This window comes from Hemitrygon akajei, chromosome 4 (assembly GCF_048418815.1).
Source record: "Hemitrygon akajei chromosome 4, sHemAka1.3, whole genome shotgun sequence".
Taxonomy (NCBI): Eukaryota; Metazoa; Chordata; class Chondrichthyes; order Myliobatiformes; family Dasyatidae; genus Hemitrygon; species Hemitrygon akajei.
In genome coordinates, this window is record NC_133127.1 from 37823902 (window position 1) to 37840889 (window position 16988).

General features: G+C 44.6%; 1 protein-coding gene across 6 annotated transcripts in view; it reads left to right on the forward strand.

The window, feature by feature from the left end:
- LOC140726256 (electrogenic sodium bicarbonate cotransporter 1-like) overlaps positions 1-16988 on the forward strand; it is a 199507-nt gene that overhangs the window by 103163 nt on the left and 79356 nt on the right. For all 6 annotated transcript variants that reach the window (XM_073042380.1, XM_073042382.1, XM_073042383.1 and 3 more), the window contains 3 exons: positions 3202-3315; positions 5168-5342; positions 10949-11082. In XM_073042380.1, coding sequence (XP_072898481.1) covers positions 3202-3315; positions 5168-5342; positions 10949-11082 — 423 coding nt within the window. The remainder of the gene's footprint in view (positions 1-3201; positions 3316-5167; positions 5343-10948; positions 11083-16988) is intronic.

Sequence of the window (16988 nt, forward strand, 5' to 3'; positions counted from 1 at the left end):
GGGAAAGTTTTTTACACAGAGTGGTGGGTGCCTGGAATGTGGTGCCAGGGGTGGCAATGGAGGCAGATACGTTAGGGAATTTTAAGAGATGTTTAGACAGGCACGTGAATGTTAGGGAAATAGAAGGATATGAACATTGTGTAGGCAGAAGGGATTAGTTTAGTTGCCCATTTGATTACTAATTTAATTGGTTCAGCACCACTTTGTGGGCTGAAGGGCCTGTTCCTGTGCTGTACTGCTCTATGTTCTATCTAAGAAAAAAACTGCAGCAACACACAATCACACAATCTGCTGGAGGAACTCTTTGGGTTGAACAGCATCTGTGGAGGAAAGGAATTGTTGATGCTTCTGTTTGAAACTCTGCATCATATTTTGACCCAAAACGTTATCAATTTCTTCCCCCCCCCCTCCACAAAGGTTACTTGACCCTCCGAGTTCCTCCAGTAGTTCGTTTGTTGTTCCAGATTCCAGCATCTGCCCTATTGTGACTTTATCTACAAAATCCTAACTCTCCACATTCTCCTTTCTAAGGACCATGGAACACATTCATTCTAAGAATGTCATCAAAAATCCAGTAACAAAATTAGGGCAAATGCTAGCAGGATTTTTCCACTGAGGTTGGGTGGGACTACAACTAAAGGTCATGGGTTAAAGGATTAAGGGGAACATGAGGGGAAACTTCTTCACTCAGAGGGTCCTGAGAGAGTGTGGAATGAGCTGTTAGTACAAGTGGTGTATGCCAGCTCGATTTCAATGTTTAAGTGAAGTTTGGATAGGTACATGGATGGTAAGGGTATGGAGAGCTATGGTCCCGATGATGGGAATGGGCAGTTTAAATGGTTTTAACATGGACTAGATGGGCCAAAGGGCCTATTTCTGTGACTCTAATAAGGTATTCATGACTATCTCCTTTATCCAGAGAGCTATGAGATGTGGAAATCGCCCTCCAGGGAGATGGCATGGATGGATTTATGGGGATAACCATGCAGTGTGGAAAAATGTGAAGTTATTCACCATAAGCGTAAAGTGAAGCAGAGTGTCAGAGTCAGAATGGAAATCAGATTTATTCTGACTGACGTGGATTTGTTTTTTATGCAGCAGCAGCACAGTGCTAATGCTAAAAATACAACAATAGTCTGGAGAAAGGAATAATGAGAGCATTCATGGGTTCATGGTCCATTCAAGAATCTGATGGTGGAGGAGTAAAGGCTGAATTGTTGAACCTGGGTCTTCAGGTTCCTGAAGCTCCTCCTTGATGTGGTAATGAGAAGAGCACTTTCTGGGTAGTGAGGGCCCTGGCGGTGGATGCCGCCTTTTTGCACTGCTGCCTCATATAGTGATAGTGGGAGAGAAGTGCCTGTCATGGAGCTGGCTGAGCCTACAGCTTATGCAGCACTTAGCATGCATTACAGTCTGCTAACCAGGTTCTGATGCAACCTGTCAAAATGCTCTCCTTTGTACATCTCTGGAAACTTGTACCAGTCTTTGGTGACATACTGAACTTGCTCAAGCTCCTAATGAGGGCTGGTTCGCCTTCATGGTTGCACCAATGTGTTGGGCCCAGGAATATTTATTAAAATTTATTTGGGCACCATGGTACAAAAGTGATTAGTGTGACACTATTACAGCTCGGGGCATTCCAGAGTTTCAGAGTCGAATGCCGGTGCCGGTCTGTAAGGAGTCTCTGCTGAATGTGTGAGTTTTCCCTGGGTGTTCCTGTTTTGTCCCACAGTCCAAAGCTGGACTAGGTTAATTGGTCATCGTAACTTGTTCTGTGATTAGATCAGAGTTGCTGGGGTGGCATGGCTCAAAGGGCCGAAAGGGTCCACTCCACATTGGATGGTTAAATGGGTAAATAAATGGGGACAGATTGGGTAGAGTTGATGTTCAGAGGCATCCGGATGTGTTTGTACACATGTCATCGAAAGCCAACAAGTAGGTGAGGCAAACGCAAGGAATGCAGTTGTTATAATGGCCATATTGAGAGGGTTTGAGAGCAGGAGTAAAGGAATCCTATTGCAATTCTCCTGGTCCTTGGTAAAACCTCATCTGGAATATTCTGTGCAGTTCTGGTCTTTTAACCCCAGGAAGGATGTACTTGCCACAGAGGGAGTGCAGTGAAGTTTCACCAGACTGGTTCCAGAGATGGTCGGTTTGTCATATGAAGAAAGATTTGTATTGTCATTTTTTTTAACGCGAGTGACGAGGTCAGAGACTGTTATTGTCGCTGTTTTTTTTACTGCGAGGAAGGGAGGGGATTTTTGGGGTCTGCAAGTATTGATTCTTTTTTGTGCCCGGGTGGAGAGTTGGTATCTTTTCTTTCATCAGCACCCATGGTCTTTCTGCATTTAATGGCTATCTGGAGAAGACAAAGATCAGAGTTGTATTAATAGTGCATACTTTGACAATAAAATGAACCTTTGAATAGATTTGGATTGTATTGTTTTCAGAATCAGAAACGGGTTTAATATTGGCATATATTGTGAAATTTGTTATTGTATAGTACATTCCAATACATAACAAAAACTGTAAATTACAGTAAATATATTATATTAACATTTAAATTTAATAAATAGTAAGGAGAAAAAGAGAGAGAGAAGAGAATAATAAGAAAAAAATGTAGTGAAGTAGTGTCCATGGGTTCAATTTCCATTCACAAGGGAAGAAGGATTCATTCAAAGGATGACAGATCTCTTTGAAACTTGCAATATTTGGAGAAGGTTCCTCAGGCTGGATACAGGGAGGAGTTACCCCTGACACAAGTGTTAGTAACTCGGGTAAGGCTGAGTTGAGAAATTTTGGACACTCAGATACTCATGGGACTTTAGAATTCTCTACCCTGTGAGACTGTAATAGTTCAGCAGTTGAGTTCATGCCAAACAGAGATGAATAGATCTTTTGGATATTGTTGGAATAGAAATAATACAGGGAAATGATGTTGATGTAAAAGATCAGCCAAGATCTTGGCAAATGATAGACTAGGTTTGAGGGGCCAAATGGCCTGTCCCATGCATTGCTACATTGACATGGATGGAGGAACAGAAGCTGATGGTGAATTGATGTCAGGTGATGGAGGAGGTTGAGGCTGGTGTGGAGCAGAAATGCCAACCAGGCGCTAAAGTGTTAATCCACTTTTTTCTGCAAAGAAGCGGAAGAGAGAGAGAGAGCCAAATGGTAAATCACTGTTGTCCTTTTGAACAGGAAGAACATGATTTCAGGAGGAGAAAGCATCCAGATGAACGGAGACATGCCTCATGACAGTGGTGCTGGGGGTGGGAGCCATGAGGTGCCGGATGAACTGAAGAAAACCGGAAGGTAAGACCAGAAATTTTGTGACATGAGTAAAGGTTACCATCAAATCTGCATTCTGGGCATTGTTGGGGCTAGAGTGGGTGGTGTTTTGTGAGAAAACACCAATGCTTTTGATATACTTTTTCCCTTTTCCAATATAGATTCATTGATTACCGGATCATATCATTACTGCTGTATTCTGCCATTCAGGCTATTTACAGTTAATTAAACTGGAACACAGTCAAACCTGTGTCACACCCATTATTCCTGGAAGCCCTGCATTGTATCAATGCATACAGAGTGCTCCTTCTCCAGGTACACATGGGCATAGGTGTAACCTTGGAAGAGGGGCAGAGCCCTTCAACTGCCCACCCACCTCTTAGAGCTGTGAATGACCACTTTGGCCAGGTCAAGGAGCAAACTGACCAGGAGGTCCCCCAGTTGACCCACCTGTTGACCAGAGATCAGGAGCATGAGGCTGAAGTGCAGTCTAAACTTGAGCACCCCCTTCTGGTATTCAAATGGAGGGTGCAGCTTCTCATATTCCATATATACCTGATACACTGTCCCATCCCAGCAGTAGAAATGACGAGCGCTGGAGAGCCTGTAAATCAACTTTAGAATCTTCTACTACATTGTGTTCAATAGATGAAATTACGCTTGGTAAAATTCAGTGATTATTTCCCAAAACATGGCTGTTTGATGTCCGTATTTATATGGGTTGTTCGGTTTCATTAAATCTTGAATCGTTGAAATTGTACCACATCATGTAGTCGGAAAGATTGGAGGGATAGGATCCAAATGCTGGCAAATGGGACTGGTTTAGATTGGCATGGGCGAGTTGGGGTGAAGGGCCTTTTTCCGTGCTGTATAACACTGTGACACGATGATGCATTACTCATGAAGAAAACGGAGTTTCAATGTTTATTTTTTCTTTATTATTATTGCCGTCAGGGGAAGTCTAACCCAAAGGAGGTGTTTTCCTAAAATCGAACTTCCCAGATGAATTATATTGCCATGGGCTCTACGGGAATGATCAATTCCTTTAACTGATAAATGGTAGATTGTTGAGAACGCCATCTTCAATTGCTTCGGACTTTTGTCCTTATCGGTGACCTATGGACCCTCAGAGCTAGGGTGGAAACAAATCGTCCTTGATTCCCAGCAAATGCAAATATAAATAAATAGCAATAAATAACAAATATGAAATAATACGATAAAGAGTCCTTGAAGTGAGACCATCAGTTGTGGGAGCACCATAAATAGAATGAGTTTATCTATCCCCTTTTGTTCAAGAGCCTGGTGGTTGAGGGGTAGTAACTGTTCTTGAACTTGGTGGTGAAAGTCTGGAGCAGTGTTCCCTCTAAGGTGTGTGCGTGTGTATGTGCTACGAGCGCACAAAGAAATTTAAACTGAGCACAAAATCACCTTCTCCCTCATTGGCATGTTACGTATACAACACAATCATACACAATCGCATTTCCTTTTCCGGTTTCTGACGCGAACGGTGTTGACAAATTGGAGTTGGTGATGATTTGTCTGCAGATTTTAGAACTGGCTTATTTATACTGTTTTTATTGATGAAATTATTCAGAGCGCACATGTTGTTGTCAATGGGGGAAAAGATTGCACTGCGCAAGAATTTTGTGCGCACTGGTCATAACAAATTAGAGGGAACATTGGTCCTGAGGCACACTATTCTCTGTGTGTAAAAATAAATAAAGTAAAAAATAATTTCTCTGCACATCTCCTTTAAATTTTCCTCTTCTCACTTTCAGTGAACGTCTCCTAACACTGGACATTCCCACCCTGATAGAAAGAATTTGACTGTCCACTGTCTGATTTTATTAAACTTTTCTTTTGTCTGACACCTTAGATTCTTCGGTGGTTTTGTGGCGGACATCAAGAGGAAAGTCCCGTGGTATGCCAGCGATTTTTATGACGCACTGAGCATCCAGTCTTTGTCTGCCATCATGTTCATCTACCTGGGGACCGTAACCAACGCCATCACCTTCGGAGGACTCCTCGGAGACGCGACGGACAACATGCAGGTTCGGGGCACTGGTGACTTGACAGATACACGTTCCGACCAGGGGCTCAGTGTGTTAATCACACGTAGGACTACATTGCAGATACTGCGGAGAATTTTCACTCCCCGGGATCGCAAGTGTGGTGGTCTCACATCACACTGTGTGTGAGGTGTCAGTGAGCAGAATGATTTGAGAGTATTGAGGTGCGTCCCCAGTGAACTATGGGGCTGGACAAGCCAGATGTAAAGTTAGTGGCTTCCCTGGCTGGTAATTGTACTTGGTTTATTATGGTCATGTAGCAAGTTACAGCAAAATGCTTTTGTTTGCAACTGTCCTGACAGTTCACAATTACATTGAGATAGTAAAAAGCAACACAGAACGCAGAGTAGTGTTACAGTTACAGAGAACCTGCAGTCCAGGCAAATAAAGTACGTGCCATGATGAGGTAGTTTGGGAGATCAGGAGTTCATCTTTAGCCAACAAGAAGTTGGTTCTACAGCCTTGTAGCATCAGGGTAGAAGCTGTGTTTAATGCTGGTGGTTTGTGTTTTCAAGCTTTTGTATGTTCTGACCAAAGGAAGTGGGGAGAAGAGAGAGTGTCCACGGTGAGAGCTGGTTGGATTGGGTTTTGAACCAGTCTCAAAATGAGTGGTCAGAACAACGCAGAACGGGAGCAGTCCTGTCAGCCCACGATGTTGTGCAACGTCATGTAGAGAGAAAAAAAACCCTCCTTCAGAGGACGGTGAATCTTTGAAGCTCTCCAAATTGTGCAGGCTCCGTCACTCAGTATGTTTGAGCTTCGGCGCTGTCTTTGTGGAGCTTACGTGATCTCCCTGTGACTCTGTGGGTTTCTTCCCATACACATAGAGAGATATGGCCCTTTGGCCCAATGAGTCCATGTTGGCCACAGTGTACAGCCTGTTAATCCCAGTTTCCTGCCTTCAGGCCGGATCCTTTTAGGCTCCTCCCGTCCATGTACCCAGCCAAATGCTTCTTAATGAAACAATTGTACCTGCCTCAACTGCTCTCCCTACCAGCTTGTTCCATATACTCACCACCCTCCGTATGAGAAAGTTCCTCTCAGGTGCCTTTTAAATCTTTTCCCTCTCAACTTAAAATTATGACCCTTTGTTTTTGATTCCCCAACCTTGGGGAAAAGACCAGCCACCTTATCTATGCCTATCGTGATTGGACATACATCTGTGAGGTTCTCCCTCATTCTCCTACGTTCTAAGGAATGAAGCCCTAGCCTTGCCAACTTCTCCCTATAACTCTGACCTCCAGTCCTACCAACATCTTTGTATATCTGTGCACACTTCCAGCTTAACTGCACCTTCCCTCCAAGCGCAACCTCACCAATAACTTGTACAGCTGCGACCTGATTTCAGGTTTCAGGTTTAGATTTATCTGCTACATGTACAGTGAAATGTGACATTTATGTTAACAACCAAAACACCCCAGAATGTGTTGAGGGCAGCCGGCAACCATCGCCACACATTCCGGTGCCAACAGTGTATGCCTACAATGCTTGGCAGAACAACACAGAACACAAGCAGCAACAGCAAAACCAACGCACATACACAGTCGTCAAACCCCAGGACAGGCCGCCGTCTTCAGCCTCCAGTGGACTCCAGGATTCGCAGGCAAGGGACTCCGACTTCCCCAATGAACTGTGCATCATCAGTGGGGACGGGAGAGGTTCCGGAGGATTGGAGGGTTGCAGATATTGTTCCCTTATTCAAGAAAGGGAGTAGAGATAGACCAGGAAATTATACACCAGTGAGTCTTACCTCAGTGGTTGGTAAGTTGATGGAGAAGATCCTGAGAGGCAAGATTTATGAATATTTGGAGAGGTACAATATGATTAGGAATAGTCAGCATGGCTTTGTCAAGGGCAGGTCGTGCCTTACGAGCCTGATTGATTTTTTTGAGGATGTGACTAAACATATTGATGAAGGAAGAGCAGTAGATGTAGTGTATATGGATTTCAGCAAGGCATTTGATAAGGTACCTCATGCAAGGTTTATTGAGAAAGTAAGGAAAAATGGGATCGAAGGGGACCTTGCTTTGTGGATCCAAAACTGGCTTGCCCACAGAAGGCAAAGAGTGGTTGTAGACGGTCATATTCTGCATGGAGGTCAGTGACCAGTCATGTGCCTCAGGGATCTGTTCTGGGACCCCTACTCTTTGTGATTTTTATAAATGACCTGGATGAGGAAATGGAGGGATGGGTTAGTAAATTTGCTGATGACACAAAGGTTGGAGGTGTTGTGGATAGTGTGGAGGGCTGTCAGAGGTAACAGCAGGACATTGATAGGATGGAAGACTGGGCTGAGAAATGGCAGATGGAGTTCAACCCAGATAAGTGTGAAGTGGTTCATTTTGGTAGGTCAAATATGATGGTAGAATATAGTATTAATGGTAAGACTCTTGGCAGTGTGGAGGATCAGAGGGATCTTGGGATCTGAGTCCATAGGACACTCAAAGCAGCTGCGCAGGTTGACTCTGGTTAAGAAGGCGTATGGTGTATTGGCCTTCATCAATCATGGAATTGAATTTAGGAGCCGAGAAGTAATGTTGCAGCTATATAGGACCCTGGTCAGACCCCACTTGGAGTACTGTGCTCAGTTCTGGTCACCTCACTAAGGATGTGGAAGCCATAGAAAGGGTGCAGAGGAGATTTCCAAGGATGTTGCCTGGATTGGGGAGCATGCCTTATGAGAATAGATTGAGTGAACTTGGCCTTTTCTCCTTGGGGTGACAGAGGATGAGAGGTGACCTGATAGAGGTGTATAAGATGATGAGAGGCATTGATCGTGTGGATAGACAGAGGCTTTTCCCCAGGGCTGAAATGGTTGCCACGAGGACACAGGTTTAAGGTGCTGGGGAGTAGGTACAAAGGAGATGTCAGGGGTAAGTTTTTTTTACTCAGAGTGGTGATTGCATGGAATGGGCTGCCGGCAATGGTGGTGCAGGCAGATACAATAGGGTCTTTTAAGAGGCTTTTAGATAGGTACATGGACCTTACTAAAATAGAAGGCTATAGGTAAACCTAGTAATTTCTGAGGTAGGGACGTGTTCGGCAGAACTTTGTGGGCCGAAGGGCCTGTATTGTGCACAGAGATTCTCAGAGGCTCCAGACATTGGGTCTCATCTACTGACCTTCAGGTTTTGATCTAAATGTCTAATTGACCTTTGGGCTTCGATCTGGACCTCCGATTGACCTTTGGGCTTCGATCTGGACCTCCGATTGACCTTTGGGCTTCGATCTGGACCTCCGATTGACCTTTGGGCTTCAATCTGGACCTCCGATTGACCTTCAGCCTTTGATCTGGACATCTAATCGACCTTGGGCCTTGATCTTCGGTATTGACCCAGGACTTTTGGATGATGACGAAGGACGATCATGGATCAGGGCCTGAAGTCCCGGCCTCGAATGCTGGAATTGTCGATGATGGGAGCCTGAAAACTAGGCCTCGAACTTCGGTCTCATTGATGATGGGTCACCGAACATCCTTGCTGGTCTGCGGGCCTGACGTCTGATCCCGACCTCACTGCTGCCTTTCGAACGCAGGGGCTTAGACTCTGGCCTGTCCTATAATTCCCCCACATTCCTGCCCCTAAGTCCTAACCTGACCTGTAACTCTCCTCGTGTCCCCAAAAGCATCCTTACAAACCAAAAATAATGAAGTCTGAGCTGATACCTCGATGGAGACCTCGGTGTCATCTTGAAAACTAACGTCCCTGCTCTTGCACACAATGCCCTCATTGCTGAAAGACTGAAGACATGCGGGGTGGCAGGTGAACTGGTTTGGGTACGTTGTCTAGTATGTAGGTGAGGGGGAGAATGTGCGGATAGTTCTTGGGAATAAGGATTAACGTGTATATAGATGCCTGAAGGTTGCCATAGACTGATGAGCTGAGGTGCTTTCTCCATATTGTATGATACCATGGCTCAAAAAGAGGGATTTTTAAAAAAAGACTTTTAAGGGAATCACAGGATTTGAGGCCAGTCACTGCCAGAAAGTGTGGTCTGGGTAATGAATAGAAGAACCTGTGTGAGGGGGTTTACTTCTGAAAGATCTATTCAATTTGTCAGTAACTTTCTTACACCAGTGGTCACTGGGTTTGGATTTGCACAATGTGGAAACACCTCAATCAGACCTTAGAAATTTTAAAGATCTTTATACTAGGATCATCATTATATAGATTTGTGATTGTATGCCTAAGCATTGTGACTAGGTCAGGCCAGAGCTGGTGATAGTTAGAATTAAGGTTTGACTTTAAAGGGCACAGTTGACTGGTTTCACTGCTCCTCAATTATCATTGTCTTTTTGATGGTATCTTGCACACTGACATTGACCTTGGGCATTAGATTAACTTAGAACCAGGAGGAAGGCACGTGATAATCACCACCCAACCACCATTCTCATCCTGCCCACCATTCCATAAGAACAATGGCCAATCTTCCGAATCATACCTAATTCAATTCCTCAAATTCTTCTGTGTGCACCAGTCAACAGATCTTGCTTTTGTACAAACTCGATGACCGTCAATTTACTTCATTCAGGGGTAGAAAATGCCGAAGATTCACACCTTTCGAGTAAAGACATTTCATTTCATCACATCCCTTATCCAGAGTTCTCCCACAATTCCTGTTGTAATACATGTATGCTCAGGTGCAATGAAAAATTTACTTGCAGTGGCATCACAGGAATATTGCACAGATGCAGCTTTCATAGAAAAACATAAATTAGATATAAAGTAGGCACAACTTTGACAAGAAAACACGATTAGAACTAAAAGAAGTTCATTTTAGTGCAAAGTGATTAAAGTGATGCTAAACTTGATGTTTGGTTGAAGAATTGAATGGTTAAAGGGAAGTAGCTGTTCTTGAACCAGGTGGTGTGGGATTTTGGGCTTCTGTACCTCCAGCTCAATGGTAGCTGTGAGAAGGTGGCTTGGCCTAGATAGTGGGAATCTTTGATAATGAAGCAGTGCCACTGATGGTTGAGCACAGATCTTGCTTTTGGCCTTATTCTTTTGCTTGCTTCTGCAAAGCAGCAAATGTAAAAACAGAAAAGAAATACAGAAAATGCTAGAGGTACTATGGCAGCATGTATAAAGAGAGGCAGAAATGGTACAGGCTGATGACCTTTCATCAGAACAGAACAATTCCCTCATAAACAGGAAAGACTGGTTATCGGAGGTCGTTGGTTCCGTGTTGAGTCCCAACTTCTGTAACACGCTGGATGGAAGACTAAGTGGAGTCCCTTGGGCTTCACTCGAATAACGTATGGGGCCAGAGACAGAGGTCACCATGGGAGTAAGAAAGAGAACTAAAGTCTCAGGAACACTTGTTGACTGAAGTGATAGGAACTGATGGTACTTTGCACATTTGCTGCCGGGGAATGTGAGCACAGGCAGTGGTTGATGTTCTACAGAAACTCAGTGGACAAGAGAGAGACAGGATGAGAAAGATGGGAAGATGCATTGGCCAGACAGGATCAAGTGGTCACTCGGTGTAATTCTACTGAACTTCCTCTGCCTTGGGGTGGAAGGCCGGCAAATGGAACTTCAAGGCCAGACATTTGTCAGTTTGTTAATTCAATTTCTGCTCTTCCTCAGGGCGTGCTGGAGAGTTTCCTGGGCACAGCCATCAGTGGAACCACCTTCTGTCTGTTTTCTGGACAGCCACTCACCATCCTGAGCAGCACGGGGCCAGTGCTCGTCTTCGAACGTCTCCTCTTCAGCTTCAGCAAGTAGGTTTGATGTCGATGTACACTGAGCATCGATGTTGGAGAAGGGATCAGAAGTAGGCGTGACCCATGGCAGCCGGGTGGGAAACTAGAGGGCATGGGGGCAGGTAAATTCTAGGCAGAGGCTTCATGATGAACTTCTAGGCAGAGGCTTCTTGAGAGGACAGAAGACCATGGGTGCAAGCTCTGAAAGTGTCGCCAATTAATTATCTTTCCCCTCATTTTCCCTACAGCAACCCTTTGCAAGTATTTATCAAATTTCCTTTTGATATTGTTTCCAGTATTCTGAATGGAGTTGCATTTCAAATCCACACATTCTCCTGCCTCACATCCTCCACCATATCCTTGGGCCTTCTGGCAATCGCCTTCACTCTGTGTCCTCTGGTCACTCACCCCTCCTGTCACTGAGCGCAATTACTCTGTCTAAAACTTTTATGATATTTAGACCTTGAGATTAATCTTGGCATTGATCAATTTCCAGCTGGACCTGCCTCAGTGAGCACTGAGACTCAGGTGATCAAAATCAGTCAGATGGTGAGTGTTTAAATTTAGATCTCTTTTTCCATGCTGTGACTGAAGTTGTTATGTCAGCATCTCCCACTGCCCTCTGCTAATTGGAAAGTGGTGTTAATTACAGCGGTGGGTGACAGAGTCCAAGGGTACAGTCCCTCATACAGTGCAGCACTCCCTCAGGGTGGCCCCTTGTACGGCCCCTCCCACAGTGGGACACTTCCCCCCCCCCCCACCCCCACCATCAGTGCGGTGATCCCACAATGCTGCCCCTCCAACAGTCGGGTATTCACACTGTACTACCCCTCCCATGATGCACTGATCCAGCGGTAATGATCCCCTAAATCCCTCCTCCTTCCTGCACCACCTGAAGGTTTCTCCAGAGAGGTGACGCGGGAGGAGTGGGTGATGTTTGGTGGTGACAGTTTACACTGAGCTCTGGGCACTGCTCTGAGCCAAACTTCATTTCCTGATATCTGCACCAGTCAGGGCGCATTGGCATCAGCGGCTTCATGTAGCCTCTACTGTCCCCTGATCAGATGCTCCTGGTGGGTAACTTGTTCTGTCCCATCACCTGTATCCGGCTGGTGCTGTGCATTGGCAGTAGTACCCTGTGCCAGGAACAGACGTTTTGTTCCTGTGTCAGCTGTTTCTCTGTGGGTGGCACTTTCTGTCACACTCACTCCAGCTCCCTCTCTCTAGTTCTCATACTTTCTCTCTCTTTCACATTCTCTCTCCATCACTGACCCACTCTATCTCATCCTCACTCATACTCTTTCTTCCTGTAGTCTGCCTGACTCTTTTACTGACTCTCTGCTCTATCTCCTTCTCTGTCCCTCTCTGTAAAATCATTTTCTCCATCTCTGTATGTCTCTTTGTCCTTAACCTTCTCTCTCTCTCCCTGTCTCTTTGTCTCTGTCTCTCTATCTCCCTCTGCCTTTTACACTATTTATATTTTTGTCCTTTTCTATCCTTACCTGACTCTCTCTATCTTTCAGTCTATTAATAATTTCTCAATCCTTTGCAATTATTTATCTATCTCTCTAGCTCTCTCTCTAACTCTAACTCTCTAGCTGTCTCTCTAGTTCTCTCTCTAGCTCTCTAACTCTCTAACTAGCTCTCTTTCTCTAACTTTTTTCCTCCCTCTCTAACTCTCCCATCACCCCTCCCCCCCCCCACCTATCCATTTGTCTGTTGCTGTCTCCAATACTATCCCTTTCTGTCTAGTTCTTTGTAATTATCTCTCTCTCACACACACACACACGCGCGCGCGCGCGCACACACGCACACACTCACTCACACTCACTCTCTAGAACTGAGTGTCAGGCTTCCGCACTGCCTCTCTGCTGCAGTAGTGAGAGATTGCTTCTCTGTTAAATATCACGTGTGATGTTGAAATCTGGATGTAGCTGCCTCTCAGGGACAGAGGAGATGTCGAGCGGTTTTGTGAAGAGAATAGTTGTCCTCTGTGTCGTGAGCTCAGTGAGAGAAGTGATTATTGAAACGAATTAGTATCATCGGGAAACCACTGACTGAGTGATGATGAAAGAGTGACCTGTGGAGGAGTGAACAATTGTGAACAGCAGGTAGTTTCCCAGGGAAAGATGATCCAAAACTAGAGGCCATCGGTTTAAAGTGAGAGGGGAGAGAATTAAAACTAACATGAGGATCAAATGTTTGAAACATGCATATGTAATTTTTCTTTTTTACACTATGTGGAGGATGCATGGAACACCCTGGCAGGGGTGGTGGTAAAGGTCAAAACATTAGGAACATTAAAGAAACCCTTAGATAGGCACATGGAAGAAAGAAAAATAGAGGGCTGTGTGGGAGGGAAGGGTTGGGTTGAACTTAGAGTATGTTAAAACAACAGCGCAACATTGTGGGCTGAAGGCCTGTATTGTGCTGTACTGTTCTATGTTCATATATGAAACATGCTACTAGAGGTATAATAGCAATATTTAAGGAACTTGAGCATGTATGTGGTTAGGAACAGTTTAGAGGGTAATGGGCCACACACTGACAAATGGAACTAGCTTAGATCAGGATCATTGTTGATGTGGGCGAATTGGGAGAATGCTGTAATTTGCCCCCAACCCCAAACCCTAACTTACCCACATCCTAACTAGAGCATGCAGTTGAGTGATAGAATCTGAGGGCAGATGATAGGAATGTGAGGAGAATAGCCAGCAGGGAGAATTAATGGGAGAATGGATTAGTCAGTGAGTTGGAATAGGCTTGATGGGACAAAATGGCTGCCTTCTATGCCAAAAGAGGTCATGCTACCTGAAGCAGGCATGTGACTTGGAGACAGGTCAGAGCTCCCTTCAGTGAGTTAGTGGCCCTGTTCCCACTGACGTATGAACACTGTGCAAAGGTTGTAGGGTTCAGAAAACTACTATCATCCTGATGTGTGATTTCAGAGCCAAAGGGACCTTTGATAAAGTTTAAAGGAGAACTGCATTATATTAGCAACTTTCACCAACTCAGTATGTCCAAGGCCACTTCTTGCTGAAGCATAGGCAACACTCAGGAGCTAGTTTGTGTATGGCAAGCTCCCACAGCTATATCAGTCTATGTTTATAAGGGGGTCATCAGTAACCAAGAAACTGCGATAACTGCTCTTCCTCAAGATGAAGCCACCGAATCATCACCGTACACCGGAGAGGGGATCAGGGGTAAAAGTAACTTGTATTCCTTATGAGTAAAGTTATATGGCTGATTCCTTATCAGCTTACTGTTAGAGTACATTCAACAAGGCAGCACTCCCCCAGTATTGCACTGGAGCATCAGACTAGATGTATGTAGTGACACATCGGGAATGGGGTTTGAATCCACCACCACCAACCTGGGGTCCACGGGCCCCTTGCTTAATGTCATTGATCCACGGTATAAAAAAATGGTTGGGAACCTCTGTTCTCTGGGTCGATTGATATATTATTGTCACATGTACTGAGATACAGTGTAAAACTTAGTCTTGCATGCCGTCCATACAGATTATGTCACCACATCCGTTCATTGAGATGCTACAAGGGAAAGCAAGAACAGAATGCAGAATTAGGGACTTGTTGGTTTTGGTTTATTATTGTCACATGAACTGAAATTCAGTGATAAGCTCGTCTCACAAACTGTTCTTACGGTTCAGATCAGTACACAGTGTGTTGAGGTAAATAAAGGTAAAGCAACGACTATGCAGAATAAAATGTAACCGCTTCAGAGAAAATGTAGTGAGGGTAAACAATGTGATAGGAACTCATGATGAGGTAGTTTGTAAGGTCAAGAGTCCATCATACTGGGAAACTGTTCATCGGTCTTGTAAGAGTGGGGTAGAAGCTGTCCTTGAGCCTGGTGGTTCCTGTGTTCAGGTTGTTGTATCTTCTGCTTGATGGTGGGGGTAGGGGGGTGGAGAAGAGAAGATGTCCAAGGTGGGAGGGGTCTTGGTCTTGATTCTCACCTTCTATTTGAGGATCAGGGATCCCAGAGGATGAGGATCTTTGGATTAGCCCGGGGGCTGTGTGAGGCCGAATCTGACGGAATCCTTTTGAAAACATGTTCCTGGCAGCTCTAATAAATAGTTCATGGGAGCGAGCTGAGAACGTTTTAATTGGGAGTCCCGTGACACGGCACAATCTTCACCATCACTGCTGATACAATGGCCCTCTCAGATGTGAGAAAATGCTGCCTTTGTCATCTCCAGTTTGGTCAGGATGGCGTTGCGTTCTCGCACTGAGATTGGATCTCTGAACAAACGTGATGAAAGGCCATCGTTGCAGGAAACAATGATTACAGGCGAAGCCACTTCCATGCGGAGAATGTTGAAGCCCCGATTCATGTGCTTCTGTTGACTTTAAAGAAATCCCACACAATTATATAATTGTGCTGTGTTTCCAGGCTGGACAGACTCACTTTACAGATCAGTGAACAATTATATTATCCACAGCATACTGAGAAATGTTTGCTTAGTGTTGAGAAGATAAGTGATTCATTGACTTCTTGTTTATTGCCCATCCCATAACCCCAATGGTCATTTGTACAGGTAGCCTTGGTGGGGACCTAAATATGAATCGGTCTAGATAGGGACACTAGATTTACTTTATATAAAAAAAATTTGTGATCACCATTAACAGATTTATTTAATTCTTTGAATTTAATCTCCCCAGCTGTTGTGTGGGATTTGAACTCTTGTCTCCTGTTCAGTCACCAGGCATATACTGTCTGTCCCCCGAGTGTTTATCAGTCAATGGTTGTTCCCTTTCACCAGCCTCGCCTTCTGATGAAGCAAAGCTTTGTATTAAAAGTTCTTATTCTTACGTTCAGTTCCTTCCAGGACCTTTTCCCTCCTGGTCTTAACAATCCCTTCAGCCCTATAACTGTGTTTCCCCAGTCCTAGTCCTAAATCTTTGATTTTAATTGTCCCATAAGACATAGGAGCATAACTAAGCCATTCAGTCCATTGAATCTGCTGCACCATTCGATCATGGCTGATATATTATTCGGTTCAACCCTATTCCCCTGCCTTCTCTCCATTCCCCTGCCTTCTCTCCATTCCCCTGCCTTCTCTCCATTCCCCTGCCTTCTCTCCATACCCCTTGACAATCTTACCAATCAAGAACCTATCAACCTTTGCTTTAAACAAGCCCAATGACTTGGCCTCCACAGCCATCTGTGGCAATGAATTCCATTGATTGTCCAACCTCTAGCTGAAGAAATTCCTCCTCATCCCGGTTTTAAAGAGATGTCCGTTTTATTCTGAGGCTGGACCCTTTGTTTCTAGAATCTCCCACTGCAGGAAATATCTTCTCACATCCACTCTACCCAAACCTTCAATATTTATTAGGTTTTAATGAGACATCCCTTCATGTTATGAAAATAGGCCCAGAGCCATCAAATGCTTCTTCGTCCCACCCACCTAGACCCTTCTCTGACTTTTTTCTCAAGGATGTACCTTAAAGCCTGCCCTAGTGGCTGTTTCTTGTATTTAATTTGATAACTACAACTGTGGTATGTTTTGCTCCATGAGTGGGACAATGCACAGTAGTGTAGTACTTTTATGTACTGCACTGTGCTGCTGCTGCAGCAAAAAAAACCACATTTCATGACATATGAGTGATGATCGTCCATGATGAGGTGGGTTGTAGCCAATACAAAACTTAATGAAATCTGTATGAGGATGGTTCCTAGGCTAGACAGGGAGGCTGGGAGGAACTATGTATAGAACATGGTATAAGGCTGGGGACTGAATCCACACTGCTTCCTCCATGAATGTGAATGTAGTAGGAATGAATAATAATCCCGTGGATGACGTATCAGTTGGTGGTACTGTGATTGGTAAGACAGGTTGCCTAAGGCTACGGCAGGATCAGATGAGAAGGTGGACAAAGCATTGGCAGATGGAATTT